The sequence below is a fragment of the Geospiza fortis genome, unplaced genomic scaffold, assembly GCF_000277835.1.
Source record: "Geospiza fortis unplaced genomic scaffold, GeoFor_1.0 scaffold255, whole genome shotgun sequence".
Classification (NCBI taxonomy): Eukaryota; Metazoa; Chordata; class Aves; order Passeriformes; family Thraupidae; genus Geospiza; species Geospiza fortis.
In genome coordinates, this window is record NW_005054497.1 from 346,636 (window position 1) to 371,810 (window position 25,175).

General features: G+C 39.5%; 1 protein-coding gene across 1 annotated transcript in view; it reads left to right on the forward strand.

Annotated features, from left to right (window-relative positions):
* ELMO1 (engulfment and cell motility 1) overlaps positions 1 to 25,175 on the forward strand; it is a 300,985-nt gene that overhangs the window by 178,745 nt on the left and 97,065 nt on the right. The window contains exon 16 of the mRNA XM_005428655.2: positions 17,191 to 17,327. Coding sequence (XP_005428712.1) covers positions 17,191 to 17,327 — 137 coding nt within the window. The remainder of the gene's footprint in view (positions 1 to 17,190; positions 17,328 to 25,175) is intronic.

The following is a 25,175-nucleotide window of genomic DNA, read 5'->3' on the forward strand; positions in this document are numbered from 1 at the left end:
ATGTGATTCAGGAGCCTGTGAGTTCTTCTGCTCTTGGCTTTAGATGATACTCATGCTAAAATATAATTGTTTTAATCTCTTGGGAGAGGAAAATATTCTAGCCCAAGCACTGAGGCTTGGCATCACTGTCAGGAGCCCTGCCAGCAGGCTCCTCCTGTGGAAATAGGCACAGTGCACGGGAGATCCAGTGTCTCAAGTGACACTGATGGTGAGGTTTGATCTGTTGTGAAAATAAGTCACTGCAAATTTTCATTTGTTTTTTAATATTCATAGGTTTTACCTATGTCTTTAGTGTTATGAATAGACTAATACTGCTGTTGTAGAGGAGTAAAGATTTTCATTACATTTTGCATTCCTTCTTCAACTTCATTAAATCTCATTGAAAGGAAGCTGTCATTATCTGACAGGAAGTTTGTGTTCTGTGGAGTCTTTGCAGTTTGTTTTAAATTGTGTGACCTGCATATCTTTTTTTGGGAGATTTCTTTCCACCTGTGAACTTTGTAAGTCCTTTGAGAGCTTAGTGTCCATTTCTAGACATCCCAATAGGATTACTAAAGTAAATATTTATCTTTGAACATTTGAATATTTATCATCTATTTGAACAATATTTGGTAATGTGCTTTTATTTGAAAATAGGAAAAATGGAAGAAAGATCATGCACAGCTATGTCTCCATCTCTCTCTGAAGGAATTCTAGGTCTTCCCAGTCAAGTTCAGGAAGGGTTCCAAGATAGTGCCAGGCATTTGTTTTTATAGTATTATGCACAGGTAAAATGCTATTTTTGTTATTTCTGAAACAGGCAGTTTGTTAAGAGAAGTAAATTTTTTTTAGGCTAATGGATAAAAAAAGTTTTTACAAAATAATATGACAAGCTTTTAGAAAAAAAAGAGATGGAGAAGAGCTATTTACAAGGGGGAATGGATTCAAGCTGAAAGAGGGTAGGTTTAGATTAGATATTAGGAAGAATTTCTTTACTGCGAAGGTGAGGAGGCACTGGCACAGGTTGCCCGGAAAAGTTGTGGATCTCTTATCCCTGAAAGTGTTCAAGACCAGGTTTGATGTGGCTCAGAGATGCCTGGTCTAGTGAAATATATCCCTGCCCATGTCAGGAAGTTGGAACTAGGTGACTTTTAGGGTCTCTTCCAAACCAAACTGCACAGAATCACAGAATAATGAGGTTGGAAAAGACCTCTAAGATCATCGAGTCCAACCTATGCCCTTACACCTCAACTAGACTGTAGCACCAAGTCTTTTTTTTAAACACATCCAGAGATGGTGATTCTACCATCTCCCTGGGAAGAGCATTCCAGTACTTAATTATTCTTTCAATGAAAAATTTTTTGATGAAGCTTGAATCTTTAATGCCCAACTCGTTATTATCAGCAGAGTTTACCAAATTGCAGCCAACTTCTCTGCCACAAGTCATGCAAAATGGGAATCAAAACCATTCACAATTAAAAAAAAAACAGCTTAGAAGATGCTTCAAAAAAAAGAAACTTCTCTTGTGATATAAATAGTCCTTTTTTTTTCCACTGATATACCTGTCACAGCTAAGAAACTTCTCATGGAGATGTTGGTGTATAATAAAATAAGGAGATTTATGACATCAGCATGCATTGGACTACTCTGCTTAGTTCTGTCATTGGATCAGAGTTAGTTTGCTTTCCTTATGGCTTTTCTGGGACATGTTCATATTAAGCAGGTGTTCTTTTTTACACTCTGTTAAAAAGCAACTTTCCTATTTCCAGCTTTTTTTTTTCCAAATATGAAATTTGGAGTAACTCCTAGCTTAGTTTGTCAAGACTTTTAGGGCAGCTGGAGACCTGTAGTGACCCTCAGTAGCATGGGGAAAGTGAAGGTTTGTAGGCAGTGAACAATATATTGAGAGCACAATTAGAGAATCATTTTGTGTCAGATTCAGTACTAGATGTGGCAGCACCATCATTGTGGGTTGCATGGCTGGGGCTAACATTTCCCTGCATTAATGTAATTTAGAGATTTACTAAAAAATAATGCATCAGCTTTCAAATAGTGGTGTTTAAATGAGAGGTGACTATTAAGACTCTCTGTGATGATTTATCAGAGAGATAATCTCTTTAACAGGAAAATATCAGTAAACTATTCAGTAAGTAATCTATTTAATAAGAAGAACTATTGTGCCTCATTTCTATCTTCCTGTTCTTTTTTCTATCAGTGGGGGTCTAGGTTGGAGCTGACTTGATACCATCTTTCTGGAATGCTGGAGAGCTTATCTGTTAGAATAGCTGAGTGTTCTGCCTCCCATCAAGCCAAGACTGAATTGAATGATTAGTGCCCAGGACAAAATATTTTCTGGTAGATACTGGAAGAGATACCATGACAAGTGATATGTATTAGACCATCTGAACAATCACTCTCAGAGGAAGAAAGAAAACATTAACCCTATTCTATACTCAAAGAAATGGAACTGTGGTGCTTGATTCTTATCTTAGAGAGAAAAAGTCAAATCATTTCAGTACTAGATGATAAGCAAAACCTACTGTAGATGATGCTGGTTTTAGTCCACTTCTACACTGCAGAGCAGGTGTAAGCTTTGTTGCCAAAGTTTAGAGGGCATTGTAGTGTTTACCTGAAATTCCAGCCACTTCAACTGAAAGCACAAAGTTAGAAAATCTTAACATACTGACACTTTCAAATGTGGTCACATGAAAAAAGTAGTTGAAACTGGGAAAGGAGAAAAAGTAACAATGGCAATATTTTTAATAGTTATAAAACTGTCAGAAGCAGTTTGTGAGTGCAGGGCAGATTCCTTAGTTTACGATCCATTTTTGTACATTTAATAGTGCACACAATTATTGCTCGTTAAGACGGCAATGTCATAATGATTGTTTAAATGTTCTGAATTGTCCCTGAGTTCCCTAATGCTTGCTGTGACTGATGATGTAACACTCTCACTAGTGCAGTTTAGTTTCCATAAAGTATTACAAAGGTTTAAATGTGGCACTGTGCAGGATGAGTAACTTCTTTTTCTTAAAACAGAAGGAGTTTTTGTCTATGCCTTTTATGGTCAGTACATTTTCTCACTGTACATTCAGTAAATCAACATTAGTCAAATTAAGGTAGAGCAAATGAATGTAGCAGTTCCATGATACCCAGGCAGCAAGGGGTGGCTGGTCTGGGTTTAATGATAAATGCAGAAAATAGCACTACCACAGAAGTGAAAATGAGGGGTTAGAACTGGATCACTGCAGGTAGACACAGCATATATTCCTGTTCACAGATTTATTGAACTACATCCTTACACCAATCACTGTTCTTTTCATGCAGAAGAAGGCTTGAAACCTTTTCATTTCCAGTCTAAATATATCCAGACATTGTTTAAATCTGTAAATCTTTGTGCCAGATTTGTTCTTTATTTAACAGGTATTCTCTTTCTGTTTCTCTCCTCTCCCCCATGTATTTGTATTATTTCATTTCAAACTTCACTGTGCCAAATAAACCAACATAGACATTTCAGTCCATTTCAATACCATTCTCCACTTGCTGGCCATTTTAGGATCCCTTCCTTCTGTGTTCTCATTTAAGTCCCCATATCTTGTGGGTGCCCGGAATTGCAGGTGTTATTGCAGTTTGTGTATTACCAATGCCCTGTATCACATTAGTTTTATACTTCACTACCTGTGCTAGAAATTTCTCACTGATTGTATCTTAGGATTGCAGCTGCTTTTGTTGTAATGATGGCTCTGTCTACAAATTGTCTTTATTGTCTTTTTTCCTACTCTTTTTTTGGTTTTTTACAACTGATGAGTCTCAGATTATAGCAGAAATCCTTTTTTTTTACTCAAAATCTTTTCAGTGCCATACCATTCTGATTTCTCTAGGCCTCAAAGTCCTTCCTTTATGACAGTCTGATCTTCTCCTATGATACCATCAGCAATGCCACCAGTTTTGGGCTCCAGGAAATTTTGTAGAGTTACTATTCAATTTTTGTGCCAAAGTGATTAACAAAAACCTAGAGTCTGAGACTGACTTTTGAGAAATTCTAGCAGTACTGTCTTAAGTTTGATACCTTTCCTTTTTGTAATTTCCTTATGTGGTTTGCACCTCACCCACCACACTGATTCTTGTCTCAAATCCTATTTTGTCCAGATGAATTACTGATTTTCTGCCTGGCACGCAGAGTTATATCAAATTACTTTTCTTAAGTCAAATACAGGAGAACTAAATCATCTGCTGTGCTGATAAAGCCCACCACATTTCACCCATGAGAAAGAAGAGTTATTTTGCCAAAGATTAGATGAATCAGACTTGATCCCTTCCTGGTAAGCCTGTGCAATACTTATTCCAGTCTCTATTCACCTCAATATGTTCTTACTTACTTTCAAAATTTGTTCTGAAGCTGTGCCTGCTACTGAGATCAGCCATGACAATAACTAATTTCACCTTTCCTTCCTCTCTTTGTTAAATATAAGCCTTGTGTTTGCTTTTGTATTCATATTGCATGACAAAGTTATTAAAAATCTGCCTTGCTTGCAAGGCCTCCTGTAGGTCAGAGAGAATGGACTTCATGAGAGAAAGGGTGTTTTATGGTGAAGGAAGTGGCAGGATTTTAAGAAAGAGGATGTTTCATATGAATCAGATTCTCTTGCAAATTATATAGGAGTAAGTTTGGCACATAATTGGGGTACCTTCATGCTGGTAGCTGTGAAAACTGAAGTTTCTGTGAGACCTGAAGCCTTCATAAGGGCATCAAGGAACTGTGGCTATTTACAAATGTGAACACCAAACTGGGGGACTGAAGTCTCAGTGTGACAGAACCAAGGTCCTCTGCTGCCCATGCTCTGGGCCCAGGGGAGACGAGGCCAGGCAGCACATCAGGGCTGTGGCACAGAAATGTGACACCCCCGAGTGGCTTTGTGTCCCTAACTGTGTGTTCAAGTTGCTCCTTTTGGGAGGTGGCAGAAATCCCTCCTCTCCTGGCGTGGGTGTCCACTGGAGCACAGCTTCAGCTGGAATGAAACTTGTGCTGCCAAAACCAACTGATAGCTTGGTTTTTCACATCTTAAAAACCTTAAGTGTGCTGGTTTTACTTTCAAAGAAATTTCCCTCATGTAATTCAGGAATAAGAAGAAAAAGAAGAGGTCTGTAAGTTTTAGCTTCCTGTTAAAACTATTAGGGAAAAGTGGAACCCCTTGCATCTCATTGTTTGAGGAGGTGTTGACCTCTGAAATATAAATGGGTAACAAGAAGAAATCAGTTGAGTCTGTTTTGTAATGGTTCCAGTTTAAGGTGGAAGTCGTCTGCTGTCCTCTGGGAGTGGGATTGGTGGTAACGCTATGTTTGGGAAGCAAGAGACAGGAGAGGGAAGGAAAGGGAAAGGAAAGGAGAAAGGGGAAGGGGAAGGAAGGGGAAGGGAAGGGCTCTGACCCTGTGACAGCCAGATATACACAGAGATGTGGAGCAGTTTGACTGCAAGTTTTCTCCAGCAGGAGCAGAAATATTTGCCATGAGCAGCTTATAGTTGTCCAGGCTCAACAACTTGAAACTGGGGATAGAGTGTTTCTACTTTCAATTGAGCCATTCTGCTGAGCTGCCAAGAGCAATGAACTTCCTAAGTTTGTGCCAGTTCCTGCTCAGCAGATACTTCCAGATATTGAACCAGGTTGGGTTTCAGTTTAAAAATAATCCAAATACAATCCCTAAACCAAAACCACAGAGCCTTAGAATTCAATTCAGTTCATAGTCTCTGTAATTCCTTGCTGGGAAAAGCTCCTGGCTGCTGAATTTTAATCTAACATAGGAAAAGTTTCTACTACTTTTTACAAGTTTAAATGGGAAGGAGTAGGCACTTATTTTTCTAAAAATATCAGGCTGGTCCTTCTCTTGCCTCAGTAATTTTGAAACCAACACATCCAACCTGTCCTATTGGTGATGAAAAAATTTAGCTATTTCTTAAAAAAAAATTTGAAATCTCAGTTATTTCTTGATGGTTGGTTTGGAAATGTTATTTCTCTAACTTCTCACAGTAGACTGGGAAACACTTTCCTTTTCCAGATGTATTCCTTCACAGCTTTTGAATTGATGTTAATAACCTGTATATGATGTCACAGATGGTCAGATTCAGTCAAGAAAATTTGGAAAATGCTTTCTTAGGGCATGATGGTATTTTTTCCAAATGAATATATATATTGTTTAGCTTGTGTTATGGATGAGTTTATTTTAATAAAAGTGAGGATAGTTCACTTGCCTCATATGCAATATCTCTTGAGACATGAGTGGGATAATGCTTTGTAAAAAAACAGCCGAGCAATAATCCTAAATTCTGAGAACTAATTTTAAATTGAAATGCAGAAAGAAAGAGTGGTCCCATATATACAAGATGACTTTCATGTTCCTGTCTGAAATTGCTAAGTGTCTGCAGTGGGAGTAATAGGACAGAATTTCTAAGAAGGTTAACTTAGATCCTTTTTCAAGTACAGCCATAGTCCAACAGAGAAATTTCAGCTGAAGGGTTTTGCTTACCTCTTTTTTGTTAGTTTGTTTGTTCTGAGAAATTAATATTTTAATCTTTCTATGTCTCTATTCTGTGATTCTCATGCATACAGACTTATTTCTGGAGTGAGTGATAGTACACTTGATCAAATAAGATCCTCAAGGAAAAATTAGGCAATTACTCATGGTCAGGGTGGAATAAGTGATTGAAAAGATGTAAATGTATTCAGGAACCTCGAGGCATGATGAAAAAATTATTTTATTCAATTCTTGTAGTCAACAAGGGCAAAACAAATAATGGATTTACAAAAGAGAAAATATAGATCAAATAACAAGGACAACAGTAAAACTAGAGACTACACAAGTAATGGAACAAGCTCCCAGGGAAAACTGCTAAAATTAATACCTGAGACATAATACTGTCAATTAAATTTCTTGTTATCCTGATTCTGATATTTTACAAAGATGGACCTCAGCCATGTGTTGTCTGGGCCTCTTTCCTTCCCCATGTATTCACTTGATTTATACTCAAGGGCTTTTTATCTCCCAGCATCATGAGGAGACAACCTGCAGTACTTCACTTAACCTGAATGGGTGATTCTCTAAGGTTCTTCAGAAATGATAAGGTTTGGAGTTATAATGAATCATATCTGTTAGTATACAATGCAAATGCCATAGGATATAGGGCAGGAATTAATTTTAAAATATTTGGACTTTTTAGATTACCTTTAAGCAATAGACCTGTTTTTCCAGAATGCAATGTTTTAACATACTGGTTTTTTTATAGTGGTATAGAAGAAGAAGAGCTATAAAGAAGAGCAATAACATAAAGTAGGCCAATATTACAACCTAATTAAACATTTCTAAAACATAACTTTTGATGACAGTAGTTCTGCCTATCCAAAACTATGCTCTGTCAGCTGTAGGGTCATGCAGCTTGGTTCATATTGGTCCATGAAGTGAAAAACTCCAGTGGAGTAACTTATGAGCTGAATGTGCCACTTGGAAATGTATTATTTAAATAGCCTCTCTTGTTAAGACTGTGGCCTAATTAAATTGATTTTTCCCTTTGCCTTTCAAGAGGTCAAGCGTGACAATTGAGGGGTGAGTTTTAACTACTTTCCTTCCAGAGGTTGATTAATGTTCACGAAGCCATTTGAAGATGCTTGGCACTTAGTGTGTTATGGTGATGATCTTAGATAAAAACACTAACAAGCACTGAAGTTCAGTGTTTCCTGAGCGGCTTGCACCCTGCCACATCACTGTTTTCCCATTTTGTGAGTAGCAATTACTCAGTTTGGTCTGTGTTAAAAAGAGTATGCTTCAGCAGTTTTATTTTTGTTCTATCAGTCTGACTTTGGGACTCTAGCCCAGAGAGTTAAAAACATAATTTACAGATTAAGATTTGTAGGGGAAGAAAATAATGTAGGCAGTTGCAGTTAGATAAGTAAGGTGCAGTTTTCACCATGAGTTAATGACCTTTGCCTCAACAAGTCCATCTGGGCTCCAGGAAGGATTGGGAGTGGGAAGATTTGCCCACAGATTTCCCCACAGATCACCGTGTTGTCACTGCCAAGCTTAGAGCTGCTGATTGCCCATGGCAGACCAAGAATGGAATAGAGAGTGGGCTGCAGACATGCCAAGAAGTTTTCCCAGCCTGAGGGTTATTGCATAGGATTTTGCCTGTGCAGAGTTGAATCCAGTGGCCAGTTCCTTCTTCCTCACATTTTATTTTCACAAAGAGGCAGGGGAAAGATGTTTTTTGGCAATTAAGTGCATGTGTGAATAAATATGCATGCTTTAAAGGAGGTACAGAGATGCAGAAGGGGAGGGAGGAGAGGTGTTACTGCTAAGGTGGGTTGTGCTTCGTGGGGCTGTAGTAGTGGTGGCACCACACATATTTTCAAAGAAGTCAAGGGCAGATACTGGGTGTGCATCTCATGATTCTTGAGCAAGCAATGTAGTTTCAGCATAGCTCAGAACAGATCTGGCATGAAAGATGAAGTGCCATTGCTCTAGGATGTGTGATATAGTGAACTCCTTCACTTTAATCACAGAATTTTTTTTTATTGATATTGATGTAATTTCCTTCTGTGTCTCAGTCTGTTACCTTGTTTGGCATTTTGAGTATATCTGGGATTGATTCAAAGCAAGTGGTTGAACTTAGAGTGCTTTTGTCCTGTTCCATTTTCTGTGATGGCAGAGGAGCTGAGTGAGTTTAGTTCACTTTTTAGGTAACTGGACCTTTGTCCTCCCAGCTTTCACATTTTGGAAGCTGGCCTGGCTGACTAGGCAGAGGTGTCAGGCAGCCAGCTGTCTGATACCACACCATGGTATCAGACAGCTGATATCAGACAGGGGGCACTGAAGGCAGCCTAACAGCCTGTCATAAAAATGCAACAGAACAGGCATCTCATATACAGACCCCTCTGATGGTGAGTACAGATGGTTTGTGCCAGGTCTGCATAACCTTTTTTTCTAATAGAAGAATGCCTTCGTATCAGGAAAAAAAGATTATCTTCCTTCCTGACTTGACTGTTGGTTTGTTGGCTTCTCCATTGTTTCATTTGGTTTTTCTCCTTGTAGTTGTCCTGCTTTTGCTGACTTGGAAGACCAAAATACCCCCCAAAAATATGTAGTTTACTCTAGGTGTCTTGCACAAGGACTACATAGTTTCTTTGCAGTATGGCTTTAAAGATCTGATTTTAATGAGGAGATCCATGTCCAGGAGCAGGGAAATACCCATAGACTTCCCAGGTTATGGTTTGAGGTATTTTTCATGCAGGTTTTCATAGGTTCCTTTAAGTTTTGCTTACAGATGGAGCCTTAGCCAGCCTACTTAAAGCAGAATTAATTTTCACTGACAGTTCCTCCTCTCTTGTGAATCAAAACAGCATGGTCTGTATTTCAAATGGTAACCAGAGTATATTCTGGATGAAGTATCTCACTGAAGGTCTTTGAAGAGGCAGGAGTTATAACCTGTAATACAGTCTGTGTAACTTCCTAATAAAGACGAGTAATTAGAGGTAAGCGTTTCCTTTTTAGCAAGAATCCCTTCAGGAGGAGAAGCAATAAGCTGGTGCTCTCTAAACCACTCAGAGCACTACATGAAAAGTCAGCAATTCTGCCATGGAAGGCAGTTTCTCATTGCAGTGCTTGTGGGAGGTGACATCAAGGAGATGCACGAGCAGGGGCAGAGCAAATGTCTGCTTCTTCTGCACCCAGGAGCCTCTGACCCTCAGAGTTCTGTGTCTGAGGTGCTGCAGCAGTTATTAGAAAATGTGCCAAAATGTAGCATTTAGCCATAAACCTTGCCAATGGGTACTTTAGGCTAAAAAGGGTGTTTGCACAGAGTGATTGCTTGTACACTCTTCTTTATAAATGCTGCATATCTTCCTCCCCCATTGCCGCTGGCATTCTTCCTGATTTGTCTGGAGATGAGATTGTCTAGTTTCATTGAAGGCTTATGAGAGAAAGGGTGCAACAGGTAAAGGAGCAGGGTATCAACATGGAACAGATGTGAGAAGGTGCTTGCCTTCATAGGTCTGAGCTTAGCTGGCCTTCTGTCAGTGCCACTACCTGTGTCTGTTGGACTTCAAGTAGAAATTGTGAGAAATGCTTTTTTATATGGTGGTTTAATTGGTATTTTTAATCTTTCATGTGGCCATCATTACCCTCTGTGTTTTGCAAGTTGTCAGGAACCCGACAGAGAAGCAGTAAGAAAATTTTGTGTAATATGTTTATTTGGTAATAACATAACAACCTTCTACAGATTTTTCTTAATATGTCTACTTCCCTCTTTTCTATATGTTTGCTAGAAGTGACCATAAAGAATTCATAGGCCCCAAGGAAATTTCTCATGTTAATCAACTAGCATTCTTATATTCTTGAAGGTCTTTTCCAATGCAGATAATTCTATGATTCTATATTGTTGTTCTGGGATACTATAAATATGCCAGAGCATAATTGGAGATATGTGCTTGTGGACCTATGTCCTTTTCTTCCCTTCTTCCCAAAGGAATAATTTTGGGGTTTTTTGGTATGATGAATTAAAGCTCTTGTTTTTTTCATGCAATTTCCACTCTCAAGGAGTTTTCTCCTTGAAGTGCATGACTAATTCACATGAAGTGCTCCCTCACTTCTGAAAATGATACTCCAATTTATCCGTCAAGTTTTAAAACTACATTTTCTTATTGTTATTGATTACTGCTTTTTTAGGACTGGAAGTACTGGAGAAATCAAGAGGGAAGCAGAGAACTTTCCTGTTGCCCAGCAGTGTACTGTGACAGATTGTAGAGGCAGTTCAGATTTATTTATAATTGGCACCTGTTTTGTCACAAACAAAAATAGGCTGCTCTTGAACGAGATGGGGAACTCTTACCAGCATGATGATCTTTGTAATATTTCTCATTTCCTAATTGCATATAAAAGCCCTTTTTAAAAAAACTCTCTTTGTACTTTGGCTTTCAGTTTGAAAATGTTTGCATTTCCAAACTACAGTGTTCAGCCTTCAGGTCTGGTCTAAGCAGGAGAGATACAATGATATCTATTTACTGTGAGCTGCACAGGGGGTTATTGTTACAAAGTCAGCCTGCCTGTGCAGACACCACTGTCTTCACTGGTTTCTTTCAGTTCACCATCACCACTGGATGCGGCAGAGTAACTCTGATGCCTACTTATTGCCACCTCCGGACTGCTGGACCTGTTGGTAGTGATGAGTGCAGGGCTTTATTGAGTTGTGCTACAGTAGTCAGGGTTCTTCTTTCACAATTTTTATTTGGGACAGTGGAAGAGGTGGATTTTTAGAGTGGCTCCTTTATTTAATGATGTACTGGGGAGAGGATATACTTTTCTGACAAAGCTGCAGTCACCTTTAAAGCAAATCTGGGGAAGTTACTGAAGAGCTTGGGGCTACATATGCCATGAACATCCTAGTCCTGAAGTTTCATGGAATCCTTGTTTTTCATTGCATATTAAAATTTATTCTCAGCCTTGAGAAACTTGCAGATGTAGGATGCCTTTTATATGTGCTTTTATTTCTAGTTTCCCTCCATAGCACCATTATGGATCTCACAGGCTCAGAGACTCGGTATTGTCTTATATTCTCCGGAGTTTGAGTTGATGGGTTTTGCTGCATGCTTAGCGATTTCTTATAGTTTCTATTCTGACTAAATATGTGATCAGGTAAGGTAAAATGTTGAAGCTCTCTTGTAGCCCGGTGTTGCTAGGCAATTTTGGTGGCTTTTGTTCTAATACCAGTTGAGCCTTCTAAAAAGAACTGTTCCCTAGGAAAGAAAATTACACAATTGGCAGCAATATTACTACTTCATTACTGCACTGGCACTGCTGGTGGCCTTCCTTGCTTTAAATTACACTGTTTCCTTATCATGTGCCAGAAGGGTAGCCAAAGTCAAATTACTGCTGGCAGACCACAGGGATCAGCAGTATAGAAAACCTGGCAATCACTGTATTTCTGCAGTATTAGGTGCTCTTCTTCTTATATGTTCTTGTATTACTGAGAGAATTTTTGATTGTGGATATAAAAATGGTCATGGCAGTAGTTATTTTTACTGCACTGCATCTTCAGGAAGAAGCAGAAATTACAGTGCTCCTCCTCCTGAGAGCTAGTGAGAATTAGTTGCTCTTTGGTCCTTCTCTTACTGGCAAATACTAATCCCAGAGGAGGCCATGCCAAGTGGAGATGATATTTCCAAGGTCCGTATGGCACCCTCTTCATTTGTGACTCTTGCTGCACTTCTGAAAGTGCAATGGTTCTTTCCACCCGCCTCCTCTCTGATGAGATGTTATCAACTCCATTCTGTGAAATTCGGGAAAACAACTGAAGGGATAAATGACTCACACTGAATTAAGCAGCAGCTCAGGAAGAGAAAGCACGGCTCTCTTTGAAGATTGAATCACATGACTCCCAGGTACCTTTAAGACAGGGAGATGTCTTTGAGCCCCTCTCTCCCTGGGACTTTGCAAACCTGCCCCTCCGGATTCTACATCACTGCTGCCCTCACCTCAAAATTGTTCTGATGCAATTTCAGGATGCTTTTCTTGATGAGTTTCAGGATGCACAGGAGCTGTTAGTACCACCCCTGGCACAGAGACTGGCTCCTCACCATAGGTGTCTGCATGACAGCATTTTTGCCAGGTGACTGTGTTTAGATAGCTGACTGAATAATATGATTGATTTAAGCTGACTCCCTGCTTTTTAGATATTTGAGAATACACAGCAACCTTATCACTTTTATTTATTGTCTACTTAATCAGGTCTGCTGAAGTTCTATTTTGTAGAATGATTGTACATAGCTGACATCCTTGAATGAAGTGTCTCATTTGTGATTGTCTTTTATATGCATTGCCAATTTCATGGATCCAAGCCTCAAATTTACAGAAAAATGACTGTTTAACTCACCTCATCTTGATCCCTCATAGCATTGTGAATGGATTTTGTAAATAATGGATTGGATGGTTCAATTTCAAACATTCCCTTCATGATAGATATGGCTTTCATACCAGTACAATCATCTCTTTTTCATCTCTTGAGTTCAAGAACTTCACAAGAGAGGTCAGAATGACCACATGCCATTTTAAAGACACAGTGGAGGATGAGTGGTATCAACACAGCAGTTTAGCAGAGTCAGAGAGAAAGCAGAGTTTTCTCAAGATCAAGGGCAGTACCTTGCCTCTGGAGGTGTACCACTGTATCTCTGCCTGCTGTTCTAGCTTTGGGGGCATGATGATCTTATCTCTGTATTACTCACTAGTGTTCCACAAAACAATCTAAGATAAGAAATTGTAATTATCTTTTCCTTCCCTTCCAAGTGGAAACCACATGTAGAAGATGCGTATTAAACTTTTTAACATGAGGGGAAAATATAATGAGCCCTTACAGCAATCAGCCAGTTTCTGTTGAGCTAGTGGCCTTCTATTCATAGTGTTTTGAACAGTGAGGTGACACAGCAGCCTGCTGTCTGTCTGGTGAACTGGTCCTCTCCTGGAGTCTGTCTTGCCTGGAGAAATCCCTGTTGTCCATATTCAGTTCCCCACAGCAGCTTTGAAATTTAAATCTCTGCTGTACTTCAAGCAAAACACTTATTGAAACACCATCACACAATCTGTGGCCTTTCAAGACAGGCTTATGAAAATATGCAAATACCTAGATGTTCTTGACACAGCTAAGAGAAATTCAACCCTGATGATATTCTGTATTCTGGGAAAAGGTGTTTACAGATGGGGTACAAAATGCAGGTACAACTCTTTTCTTCTATTTTTTTCCCCTGTTGTTTTCTGCTGATCCACAGAGGAACAACATAACATGTCAAATCTGTTTACTCCTCAAACAGTCTGGGATGCTTGAATGTCTTCATTGTAACTTAGGAAACAACTGACAGACAAAATTGTGTTGGGTAGACACTAAAAATAGGCACTGTAGGAACTGCATAAACTCCCAGGTACAAATTAGCTTGCTTTTTTTTTTTTTTGCCAGTGCAATTTCTAATGAGAAATGAACTAAGCTTCTATCTCAAAGCTCCAGCTATAGATCAGCTAGAAATTTGAGGGACTACTTTTATCCTGAGAGGTGGCATATTGATCTACAACTCTAAGAATTGTGCCAAGAATAGGAAATCAACAAGATCTTCACCTGATTTATGTAGGCTAGACATCTGTGGCATGCCTTTCGAAGGTGATCTCTCAGAGGCGTAATTAAAACTTGATGGTGAATAATCATGATGATTTGTGTCCCCACATTGTAGCCCTGTGGCTGTTTTTATGTGGTTGTAAATGTGGTTTGTCCCTGCTTGTGAAAAGGATGGTTAGAGAGTACTGGGCTTAAGGGCTAGAATTTTGCATACAGCTCTTATGCAGAAGGTCTCCAAATTTTTCCAAGACTAGACCTCTGTTTCAGTTTAGAACTAGTCAAGTTGCAAGTTAGTGAAAAAATAAATTTAAGAAGTTTTTAATTAGTGAAACTGAGCAGCCTCTAAATTTGCTCACTTTTCAGAGAGAGGCAGTGGACGAGGCAGTGCTCTGATGTTGGAGATGCAGACTTGGGGCTGGAGAGAGTGGGCAAAGACAGCAGTTTGTAAATTAGTCTTACTTTGGTCTCTACACATTAGCAACAAGAGCATCACTTTTTCCTTCATCCTCAACTCACCTGTCAAAAGGAGAAGGAAAGTATTGGGACAAGGGTTATCCTTCATTAGATATTTAAACACTCAGAGCAAGATACAGATTTAATTAGAGCTGCAGCCTGAAGATTTTTCCATTGAATTCTATGATTTTGTATTAGTGTGGGTAGAATTTTCAAGGCACATAAAAGGCTACTGCTGAAGCAGACTGGATTCCTTTCTTTTCTCTACTATCTGGATGATAGTTGGAATTTTGACGAAGCTGTTTGTCATTTGGTTTTTAATTATTCCTAGGGTTTGTTTGTGCTTTAAGATATTCATCCTGCCTTCTAAAAGGCCCAGCTTTCTGAGTTTATATCAGTAACAGTGATTTTTACTCTTTCATTTTGAAACTGAAAGGCGTAAACCACCATCCATTGTCTACTTATGAAATAAGGTGGGGAGAGGTGGCATCTCTAATTCGGCATGCAGAACAGTCAGCATAGTAGATACAGTTAGAGGCTGGTTATCATAAGAAGCATGAGTTAGAACCAATGATCAATTTTGTGAGAATCCCTAGCCTTTCCATTAATTTTGATTTATTGATTTTTATGAGCAGGAGCAGTGAGAAGCTCAGGCTTTGAGGAGGATCAGAGAGGCCAGTGCGTGTCAAGGGTTATTGCCTTGTTTCGTGCTGTGATTTATACAGTGAAGGTACTGGCTGCATTCTTCTGCTTGGTGTTATTTTATTTCTACTCATCATTATAGTATTTCATGACTTAAAGACAAGGGCCCTCTGAGAATCTGTTTTGTTGTGTCTCTGATATTATTACAGGCTGAAGGTCTGATTATTGGAAGTGCTGAGCCCTTGCAGCTCCAGTGGAATGAGTGGAAGCTGAAGGTGCTCTGAAAAGCACGCCTGAGGCATTTTGTTTTCAATCTGAAGGGATTGAGTTGTTCCTCATAAATATAGGTCCCTGCTTTGACTAATTCCCCCTTGGCTGCAAGTCCTTTGAAGTAAATGGAGTTTACTTGATTAAAATTAAACCTGTGCTCCAAATTTAACTCCCATCTTTGCCATGTAACTGAAGGATTGATTAGATCTTAGTAAATCTGATGTTAAAATTAATCCTCAGTTTTGCTTTCTAATTGGAATACTGCATGCTAGGAAAGATCAGAAACCTTTTTTTTTTTTTGAGGGTTCAGGTGATTCTGCACACAATTCATGTTCCTACAGCAGAGTAACTGGACACACTGAAAGGGGAGTTTTGTGGCTAGAAGAGGTACCAAGACCAAGTGTCTGCAGCTGGTGCAGAGAGTCGGCCAGCCTGAGCCATTCATATACTGCTGGACAGAGTCTTAATTCTAATTTGTCCAGTTCCAGTGAGAGAAAGCGGGTGTCAGACAGTGATTCAGCCCTGGGAAAATGTGATTTATCCCAGTGCTTGATAATTTTGCTGTTCTTGCACAGGAGGAAGTTTGCCTAAGTAGTGGCTGTTTGATCGGGAAGTAAGGAAAGATGATGCTGTTTAAGCATATGAGTGACTGCTGGAAAAGTTAAAGGAGCACTCAAAAAGGGGGGAAAGGTGAAGCTGAGAGATCTGGGGACTAGGTATATGGAGAAAGTTTATTCAGCTTGACTTTTTTCTTTGCCTTTTTAAAAACATAGATATGGAACCTACTGAAGTGGCCCTGCAAGTCATGGCAGAGCTTAAAGATTCTGTTCAGTCCTTGTCTAAAGAAAGGCCCTTCTGTACTCAGGTTGCTCAGATGTGTCCAGAGGTCAGCATTGCTTCAGTCCTTAGTTTTTGAAAAATAATTTTTTGCTCAAGGAGAATCACAGCACACTCCTGCTTTTCCATTTTGGGATCAACACTACAGTGCTCTTTCATTTTTTTACTTCCTTAAAGCCAGTATTTGATTAAAAATAAGGATGTTTGGGGATTGGTTTTTGATTTTGTTTCTTTGGTTTTTATTAGGTTTGTCTCAGATAAGGTATAGATTATAGAAGATCCATTGCTTTTGATTCTGGTTATTTTGAAAGAACAAATTTAATCAGTTATATTCTCATCTCTACATCTGTCAACATTTTTCTTGTTACCTCTGTGCAATATGGTAGATCATCTGCTGTGTCAGCAGAGCTTCACATTTCAGTGTGTACATTGATCTAATCCTGTTTTGTGAGTGATGGGCCCTGGTGTTTGGTTCTCAGCAGGCAAGATGGACCATGCTGTTATAACAGTGGGGAGAGCTCTTCTTTTGATGAGCCTCTTTTCTTTATCTCTCTGTCCCAGAGTGAGCTACAAAACTTGGCACAAATGACAAACGTTGAGAGAATATTTAGGCAAGCAGGTAGTTGCTCCCTTTTCTTGCTGTCAGTCTCCTAAAGACAAGGGTCTATGTTGCGTTTTGTTGTCTTTAAGACTGTAGACCAAGGCTGGCTTTTCATAGTAATGTTTTGACATCCTTTGCTCCAAGAACTGGGATTTCACTCAAATACGCTACTTTCTAAATTTCATGGTTGATTGTATTTTACATTTATTTTCTGAAGCTCCTGCCTGTACATGTTTTATTCCACCCCCCCTTGTTTTTCTGTTTTTAGCCAGTGAGACCTGCAACGATTTCCACCCCATGTTCTTCACCCATGACAGATCGTTTGAGGAGTTCTTCTGTATCTGCATTCAGCTTTTGAACAAGACATGGAAGGAAATGAGGGCAACTTCAGAGGACTTTAACAAGGCAAGAAAAAGGGTGGGGTGGGAATAACTGGACAGAATGGTGAAACAACACCATATATTCTTCCCTAGAGGCACAGGGATTTCCTAATTCCCATTCTGCTGAAAGCCTAGAGATTTATCTCTTTGGATGCTTTGCACATCGGGATGCCAGCATTTAGAAAGTTATGGATAGAAGATGGGAGATGTAAGGAGGTTCACAGACCTTTTTCAGTCATGTTGCACTGCAGACTACAAGCCTAAAATCCTGGCTTGAGGGGAAATTCTGCCTTTTTATGTTAGCAATATTACGCTGAAGTGCTGCAGCCTCCAAGGTTGTAAATAATGCAGAAAGAGTACTGCAGTGATAATTCTGTGCATCCCTTTCATTTCATGCGAGCACTAAACTGATAAAATATTCAAGAATGGACACAATAATGACAGAGTGCTGTGCAGTTTAGCCTGCTAAAACAAAACCAAAAAACCCCAACCCAACCAACCGAAACAAAACCAAAAATAACAAACAAACAAAACCCCGTAAACCCCAAACCAAAACAAGCAAACCAAAAAAACCCCGTCAAAACCAGTGAAATAAAAATTCAACCAAAAAGCTCCTCAGTAAGAATTCTGGAAGCTTCAGCCAATCTTCTGATGCTCAGAAGAGCAATAAAGAACAGGTCTGTCTCAGTGGTCCCTAGACATCCAATTTTTACCCAATTTACCATGAGGCTGAGCAGTATCTCTGGTATTTTCTAAGAATGGCAAACTCATGCTTTTATGGCCAGCTGTCATGCTTATCTTTATTGGGATCCTCTGACTGGATCTTGGGCCTCTCCCTGGGAGATGTTGGTTTTAGAACTGTTGGTTGGGAATGAAAAAGTGAGACTAAGATGTGCTCTGTCAGAATGTGCCTTACAAGTGCTCTGAAGTCACCAGACTCAAATGTTATGTTAGAGCCAGTAGGAATGGTCATGCCTGACTTTTAATTGGAACTGTCTGTTATTGAAGTGGTCCCAATGTCCATTTTCTACTTCAGAATGAAGGTGGATTTTTAGGTCACAGTGAGGAATAACCTTTGTTGAGTTCTTTCAGGCAAGTTAGTTGGCAGCACTAGCAGAGCCCTGGCTAAAGAGAGAAAGGAAGTCCAATATCCACACTGTTGCAGTCAGATGACCTAGAGCTTTGTTCTTACATGGAATTTCTGACATGCTTCTCCTCCCTAATGATCCAGGAACACAGAAGGAATAGTAGCAAGATAATTCACTGAATCATATAGAGTTGCTAAAATCAAGAGCTTAAAAAGCAACTTTATAAAGACTAATTCATAAAATGTGGTTGTTTGAACTAAATGTATTAACAGCTGCCTATTACTTACAGGCCTTCTACCTCAGTAGAAGAAGGATTTGTCTACATAATTTCCCACAACTTGAGTTAAAAAATTATTAGCAATCCTAGGGAATTCAGATAAAGAATTGTTCCATTTCTGGCACCAGCCTAGGTCACCCTAAAAGGAAAACAAAGAAATTTACTTTGCGGTGTTAGGCATCGTTGCAGACGTTCATAGGAGATCAGGGAGTTTTTTCTCTGATGTGACTAGTTTGCCACTTGTGTTTTCTGTTGCTGATAGTCCTGTGACTTCACCTGTCAGTTCTGTCAGGGTCAGTAATATTGGCACTGTGTCTTACCACATGTGTCATTGTGGACATGGGCAATTCTGAACTCTGTGGGGCAAACCTGAAACATTTGCCACTGGGCTTACCAGGGTTTGTGTCTGGTGGTGGCACTGTTCTGCATGATCCTGAACCCAGGATCTCTGCCGGCAGAAATCACTCTTGATTTCGTAACTGTTTCTGTAAAGGGAAGGGAATGCTAAGCTCTTGAGTCTCTGATTTCTAACACTTCTCTAATTATGTTTTACTTATCTAAATCCTTTCTTAGAGTCATAAGGAAATTTTTGTGCTCTTATCCACTTCAAATGACATGTGGTGGTGATGTGAATTACTCAGCTGATAAACATCTGAAGGGATCTGTGAGTGCAGCAAACTGTGCTCTTGTGTGGGCTTGTGAAGCACTGGAGGGCTTGCGGGGGCTGACACGTTACATGGTGGTACCCAAGGTTTACCCATCTGCTTGGTGGGTGACAGCAGCCAGTGCAGCCAATGGCTTTACCAAACTAAACACCTCCATTTTTCATCCTTACCTGGCAAGAGGCTTTGGTGATCACAGCATGTTAGTGTCCTGTATCTTCCCTGCGTGCTAAAGGTGCCCATTTCTGTGTAGTCACTTTTGAAAATTTGGCAGGCAGGGCCACATGGGCCCAGGGAGGATTCAGTCTGTCCTCTCAGAAGTGAACTGGAAGATTCCAGACCTCACAAGATGCAGTAATTTACTTGTATGAAAAAAAAAGATAAAATCTTCCATCTTCTCTTTGTGTTACTGTTTTTCAGTTTCAATAACTTGATTGTCATGGTAGTGTATGAAACACCACTTTGTTATGGTTTACTATCCCCCTGCCTGATGGGATCATTTGTTTTATTCCTTTCTCCATCCCTTCATTCCTTAAAACCTCCAAAATGAAATTAGACACTCTCAGTATATTGATTTGTAACTCTTGAGACCTGGACATTCTGCTAAAAAATCTAGACTGCTTGCTTTGATGTTTAATCATAATTGAAAAAAAGGAGCGTTATAGTTTAATTTCAAACTTTTGATTAATCACAGTAACTTGTACGTTGAGGGTCTGTAGGAGGTCTGTGTGCACATACAGAGAATTATTTCCTCCTCTTTGAATTGGGGAATGACAGGCACTAAAAGAGGCAAGGTGATTGAATTTCCCCTCAGGTTTTAGTGCCTGCTCTCAAGGGTTCTTTAAGCCACATACTAAGACTTTCTTTTGATGACAAAATGGCATACCGTGCCATCGTGGTTCTTCAATTTATGGTGTGGAGATTCCACATAGGTGAGTTCATTTTTAAAGTTTCAAAAATAATTAAACCAGCTCTTTGCTCACAGTTGGAAGAATTTTATGGTATTTTAGTGAGACATTTATGATCTCATGCTTTACCCAATTCTTATTCATTAAAAGACACACGTTTTGTCAACTCTTGCATGAGAAAAAGTCCTTTGATGTCTATGTTGATATTATGACACTGTCAGACCTAAAACCTTTTTTTCAGTCTCTCTATGCACTAGTAGACATCTGAATAGAATAATTCAGACAGGCAGCTAAGCTTATATTATGCCTTTGTAACATCTTAAGACATGCATAATTCATGTTTTGTGAGTTTCCTAGAGAAATTAAGATGCAGTTGTATAGATAGACATGCAAGTGGCAACAATTCCATTTGAAACCTTTTTGTTTTTATTTGAGCCTACAGATGATCAAAGGACACTTTGCAAGTTTCTCCAAAGTCATTTGAAAACAGGCAGCGTGGTTTATGGCTTTGAAAATATAATCTCCAAGCTTTACATACTTCTACATGTTTTATTAAAGCAGAAGAAAGTGTTGTGTATTGATTTTTGGAGTCAGTGCTGACTGTAAGAAAGCTGGCCTGAGTTATCTCACATCCAGCATCTAGAAACCTTCATCAGCAGCCTGCCCATTTAAATAGGTGCCCATCAGTCAGATTTCCATCTCGTAGGGACCGCCCTACACTCTGCCAGGGTAATCAGACTCTGCTGCCACACAGACTGAGAAATACTTTAACTGCTTTGAGATTTATGGTTTCTTTTTAACACAGTGGTAGGGGGAATTCAAAGTACCTGCTGGACAGTAAAATTCCTTCCATGGGGCCAAATGAAAGCATACTCCCAAAGGAAAAGTTTTTGTTGATCCCCACTAGGTGTCCTTTAGTAAATGCACCTGGATTGCCCTAATGTGGATTTACACTGTGATTGATATCTCTTTAGTGGTCTTCTTGTAAAATACACATATTGTTTCTTGGAATACAAGGAGACAGCAAGTAGGACATTGTATAGGGGACAAGATTATCCTCTTAACTCTTTTTTTTTCAGAGATTTCAGTCAGCTGCTTTTTGTAGGTTTGAAGTTCACATGCTAATAGGAGGAAGGGTGAGCAAATGGATTATTTTAATTGCAGCCATAACTTGTCTTATTAAACCTGCAGAACAGAATAACCAATTTGCAAATTCTGTACCTTGTGTTGTACCATCTTAAAAAAAGCAGATTAAAGGTAAAAATAACTGCTTCCAGTCCCAGTGTGGAAGGAAAAAGACAAATTTTTTTTTACTTGGCTAGCAGGGTGTTGAAGCTGCATTACAGAGAATGGGCACAATGTGGCTGATTTTATTAGTATTAGTGTAGTTGTTGGGTTTTAGATGAAAAAAATGACTACTCACAGCAAGATGCAGATTATCATTCCAGTGTGGCTAAAGTTAAATTGGAGGAACCAAAACTGAAAAAAAAATCGTAAGTACTGTGATATAAGGTGCTTGAAAACAAAATCCACTGTATTCACTGAAATTACAGGTTTGAGGAATAGGAAAGTGGGACAAGGTTGGGTAATGATGCTGCCAATGCATTTTTCTTGTTACTTAGAGATCTAGTTAATTTGCCCTCTGGACATGTGTTTGAAATCATCACAGTATAGAACATGATTTTTAAATGTTTTGTGGAAATGTATTTTTTAATAAGAATATGTAATAATCTCGCATAATATAGAAGAAGAAGAAGAAGAAAATACTTTGTTTAATATAAAATATTCTCTGAAACCTCAAAAAACTGGTTTCAGCATTCAGCTAGTATCCATTTCACAGTGGCAACCTGCTAAGGAATTGCCCTTGTGGTATCTGGCTATTTCAGGGACACACCAAGCTGCAGCACAGGATCCCCTTGCAGCAGGGGGGTCTGCTCAGCAAGATGATAAAAAATGTCACTGACAGGCATGCACATAACAAACTGCCTTTGTGGAGATCAGAGGAGTAGACATTGTTCACAGCGGCAACAGATGCAAACAATAAATGCCCTACGTGAGTCCTGTAATTAAATAGCAAACTAAACACAGAGGCATTTGATAACCACAAAAGATGTTTATGGCTCGTGCTCAGGCTCTGCAAACATTTTTCCTTGCTCACTGACAAGATAACAGAAAAGGTAACCAGGCGTAACATAAAAATGAAAAATACCATTTCCTTCTTCGGTGGAGGTTTGGAAATGCCATGCCACAGATTTCTCAGCTTCTCTGGTGCTGTTGTGTTTTTGGCAGCTGTAGGGATGAATAATTGGGGAAGGCTGGGTTCAAAATATGACTAAGTGTTCAAGGACAGGCTCTTAAGAAGCAAACTTGTGTGAGAGGTGGTTTGTGTGAAAATGTGGTGAGCCAAACCCACCATCAGGTACTGTGAGTTACCCACAAGGAAGCAAAGGCCTAGGGGGTCATTTTGAAAGGGTCAGAGCAACAATGTGAGGAGTTGTCACAGCTTTGCTGGGTCCGCTGAAAACTGGGGAGACTCAAGGAGCAGACTCTGCATAGCTCCTGTCCAAAATGCCCCCCTGTCTGCCGCCTTGTGGTCCTAATGCTAGTCCTTGCCACGGCAGCTCTGTGCCTGACATGGAAGTGACAGGGCTTTGCCTCACTCCAGTGGGAGCAGCAGGTCCCCAGCATGCTCAAGTGATCCCCTCTAGTGGCACTAACAACATTCTGCACTTTTCTGCTCCTTGCAGCCTTGGCCAAGTCTTGATAAACCAGACTTAGCAGGAAGGAGGCAAAGGCACTCAGAGCTGAAATGCCTTGGTAGTGAAGCAGCTGCAGGGTCAAAATCAGAACCAGGATGTCTGGCCACTTGCTCCAGCCTCCTCCATCACCCTGCCACAGATGCAGTAGCAGCTCCAGCCCCAAAGGGGTGCTTTCCTCTCTCTGTGCTTCTCTTTCCCCCACTCAGCTGCACAGGGAGGCTTGGAGAAGGATTGCAAATGGTGGCTTCAGAAAAGGAAAGAAGCATTACCTCAAACAAGAGTAAAATAATTCAGACAAACTTGAAAGTAAAATCCTTTGGTCAGTCTTTAAACCTGTTTGTCGCCTCCTTTTCAATGCAATGAAAGAAGGAAGGAGAGGGATGGTAAATAGCTCTTCACAAATGCTCTCCAAAGCATTATTGTTTTCTTATGGGTCTGAAGCAGATGAATTTAACTTCTTTTGGGAGAAGCTTTGGAAGGCTGTTCTGTTTGGATTTTACTGTTGGGAAATGCCAGGCTAGTGCAATGATTGCACCTCTCTGTTAGCTTTATTGCACCTTCCCTTGAGAATGCTTTGTTTATATCACTCAGGGATATTGCAAATAAATTATTCTCACATAGAATGAATTCAGTATTCCCCAGGCTGGGGCAGATTAGCACAAATTAAATCCCACATTTTCACACCTGAGGCCAATAGCACTTTATTAACTTTTATTAGAAAAAGATAATTGCTATAAATATATTGTATCATTATTTGTGAAATGCATGAATTTATAAAAAAATTGTGGCAATTAACATTTTGCAAGTCTGCTGCATAGATTACAGAGCAAATGAGACTTTTTAATTGAAGAAATTACTCCCTTCAAATATAATAGGAATCTTTTAGAAAGCATAATTTGGGCGCAGAAAAATTGTCAAGTCTATTCCATCAATAACCTATTCCTTCAGAATGGTCTTTTTAAACAGTGCAATGGAATGTGATGCAGAGAGAGCCTGTTTAAGACCTTTCCCTAGCATTTGGTCAGTGTTCCCTCTATGCTTTTTGTGGCCTAGATATTCCAAATGTATGCCTTCATCAGCTGCTCGCTTAGGAATGGCTTTGCTTAGTCTTCTCCATCTCTGTGCATTTATCTCCACCTGTCAGTTCTCCAAATGTGTCCCATAGCACTCATCTGCTGCTCCTGGCTGCAGGAACCTGACAAGGGGTGTTTAAGATGCTGAAGAGGCATCTTTCCATTTACTGAGGCATCAGTCTGTAAAAATCAGATTTAAGTATTCATACCCCAAAACATCAGGGCTGTCAAGCTCAAAATAATTGAACAACAGTATCACATTTTTAAATCTAGATGGTTGCTTCCTTCTGAAAAGTTTTCAGTCTGAACTAGCATTGTCAAGAATGCAAATACATTTAAAAAACTAATTTGTGAAATTAAGTACTTAGACTGCATAATGAAGCAGTTAACTTGCCCTTTTTCTGCACTTTGTAGCTTATGAACTATTTTTCTAGTTCAAAGACATTTTTCATTTAAAACAGTGTCTTTACTATTTTTTGTCTTTGCCACAAGGCTTTGGAAGTCTTTAGTAATAGGGTCATATCTAGTTACAGATGAACAGTCCTTCTCCGGTGACCAGATATGCAATGATTTCATGGAGGGCATAGCCTTAAAAGGAAAATAAGTTTCAAGCTTGATTTCTGCCCATTTATATGCCTGGATGGGTGCACCAACAAAGAGATGGATTCTTCAAGCCAAAAAATCAAGGGAAGGGAAGGACGTCTCAACAAAACATCTGTTATTTTTAAACAAGAAAAGAGTATTTTAGTGTAATGCATTCCTTGACCAACAGCTTGTCTTGTCCTTTCCCCAATGATGAAAGACTCTGTTGGTTTCAGCAGTGGAATCTCTTATTTGTGGAAAACCTAGCCATTGTTGGCAGAGGGGATTTTATCCCCCAGATTTCTAGTGAAGTCTGTGTGTTACTGTAGAATACATGCAGGTCTGTATAACACCCTGGAGATGACAATTTTTAAAGCTGCTGGTACTTCATACTTTCAAAGCACTCTTCATTTTCATCTCAGTGGGTGCTGATCAAACCAATAAACTTTCTCAGCCTTCAAAAAGATGACTGAGTGGAAAGCCCAATAACCAGAGGAGAAACACTGAGTGTAGGTTATCTGTGC